Here is a 1,757-nt window from a genome sequence, read left to right as displayed (position 1 = left end):
GGCAGGAGGGAGCCTTGGGAGCTGAGAAAGCATGCTCCAGGTGGGAAAACAGCCAGTGCAAAGGCCCTGAGGCAGGGGCACGGCTGTGTGTTCAAACTTGTTGCCGTTGAGTCGATTCCAACTCATAGTGACTTTGTAGGACAGAGTAGAACTTTCCCATAGGGTTTCCAGGTAGGGCTGGTGGATTCGAACTGCTGACCTTTTGGTTAGCAGCTGAGCTCTTAACCACTGCAACACCAGTGCCTGTGTGTCCCAAGGAGCACCATTATTGTTATTGTTGTTCTTGCTATATTGTCTTTACAGATGAGGAAATAGAGACCTGGGGTGCAGGGGGAAACCTCATCACCCAGCTGTCCAGGCTTATCCGCTGCACCCTGGAGGTGTGTTCCCCCACCTTGCCCACCTGCCCCTGATCCCTCTTTGTTTGCCCCACAGGCTGACACCGCACTACATCTACCCGCCGGCCATCCTGCAGCCCAGCGTGGTGGTCCCAGCCACCCCTGTCCCCTCGCTGTCCTCGCCCTACATCGACTACATGCCCGCCAGCCCTGCCTACGCCCACTACCCGCCAGCCACCTACGACCAGTACCCGTACGCGGCCTCGCCCGCCGCCGCCACCAGCTTCGTGGGATATGGCTACCCGGCCGCCGTGCCGCAGGCCCTCTCGGCTGCGGCGCCCGCGGGCACCACCTTTGTGCAGTACCAGCCAACACAGCTGCAGCCTGACAGGATGCAGTGAGGGCGTGAGGGGCACCAGGGATGTCCCGAGGGCCAAGGCGGGCAAGCGGCCACGTGTCCAGGTGCAGCCAGGCCCCTGTGCCCCCGGGGACCCTGGGGAGTCCTACCTCGCTGGGAAGCCGGAGAGACTTTCTCCAGCTCTAGGACCCATGAGGTCTCGAGGGAGTGCTTAAGAAAAGAATGACTGAGGCTATTTAAAGATGCAACCCAAAATTCCTCGCACACATGGCAGCCTCCTTCCTGCACCTCACCCTGCCCCCTCTGCACTCCGGCACCCGCGACATCCCTGCCACGTCCCCACCAAGGCCGCCAGACCCTCCGCAGACCCAAACTCAGCGGTGCCTTACTTGAGGGAAACCTAACAGAGAAGCTGGTGATGATGTATTGTCACCCGCACAAGCCCTGAGCCGCAGCCAGAGATGTGCGGGGACAAGTTACTCATTTTCTACAGGATTGTGAGGGGAGGCTTCCTCGAGCCCCTGGGCCACCCAGGTGCCAAGGGCCACCAGCTTCAGGGGGCCGGCTGGATGCCCCTGTCAGTTGAAGCGCTGTAACTTTTTTTCTTACCGTAATTATTTTGCTATTAAGATGATTTCAGATTTTCAGTCTATTTTTTAAACGGAGACTCCCACCAACAAGGATCCAAAACCAGTTTTTGACTTCGAGAGATTCGCTTTGGTTGCTGGCCCCGCCCAAGGAGACAGTGACCGGATTTCTGCGTGACAAAGTGTCTGCTGGCCGGAGAGCTGGAGCCCCCAGCCCCCCGGTGGGGTGGGCATCACTGAGGTGGTCCCTGTGTGTCCCGGACGTGGGGGCGCAGCTGCGTGGTGACGCCTGCCTCCGTGCGAGCACAGTGCGCCCTCCCTGGAGGCGGTCGCTGTTTCAGAGGGTCTTCGCTGTGATGCTTGTCACCCGGCTGCCCGTGTCCACTGCGTGGAAGGGCAGAAGGAAGTGGGGCCCTCCCTGAATGCTGGCTGAGGATCTAGAGCAGGCCATCCCCCGGCAGCAGGGTGTGGGGC

The 1,757-nt window shown here is 60.2% G+C and overlaps 1 protein-coding gene across 1 annotated transcript in view; it reads left to right on the top strand.

The window, feature by feature from the left end:
* The window catches only part of RBM38 (RNA binding motif protein 38), a 19,949-nt gene extending 18,198 nt beyond the window's left edge, over positions 1 to 1,751 (top strand). Inside the window, exon 4 of the mRNA XM_004370213.3 lies at positions 436 to 1,751. Within this exon, the coding sequence (XP_004370270.2) occupies positions 436 to 739 (304 nt within the window). The 3' untranslated portion in view covers positions 740 to 1,751. The remainder of the gene's footprint in view (positions 1 to 435) is intronic.
* The last annotated feature ends 6 nt before the right edge of the window (positions 1,752 to 1,757 follow it).

Source organism: Trichechus manatus, unplaced genomic scaffold, assembly GCF_000243295.1.
Source record: "Trichechus manatus latirostris isolate Lorelei unplaced genomic scaffold, TriManLat1.0 scaffold00008, whole genome shotgun sequence".
NCBI lineage: Eukaryota > Metazoa > Chordata > Mammalia > Sirenia > Trichechidae > Trichechus > Trichechus manatus.
This window is presented reverse-complemented; position numbering and strand designations above follow the sequence as displayed.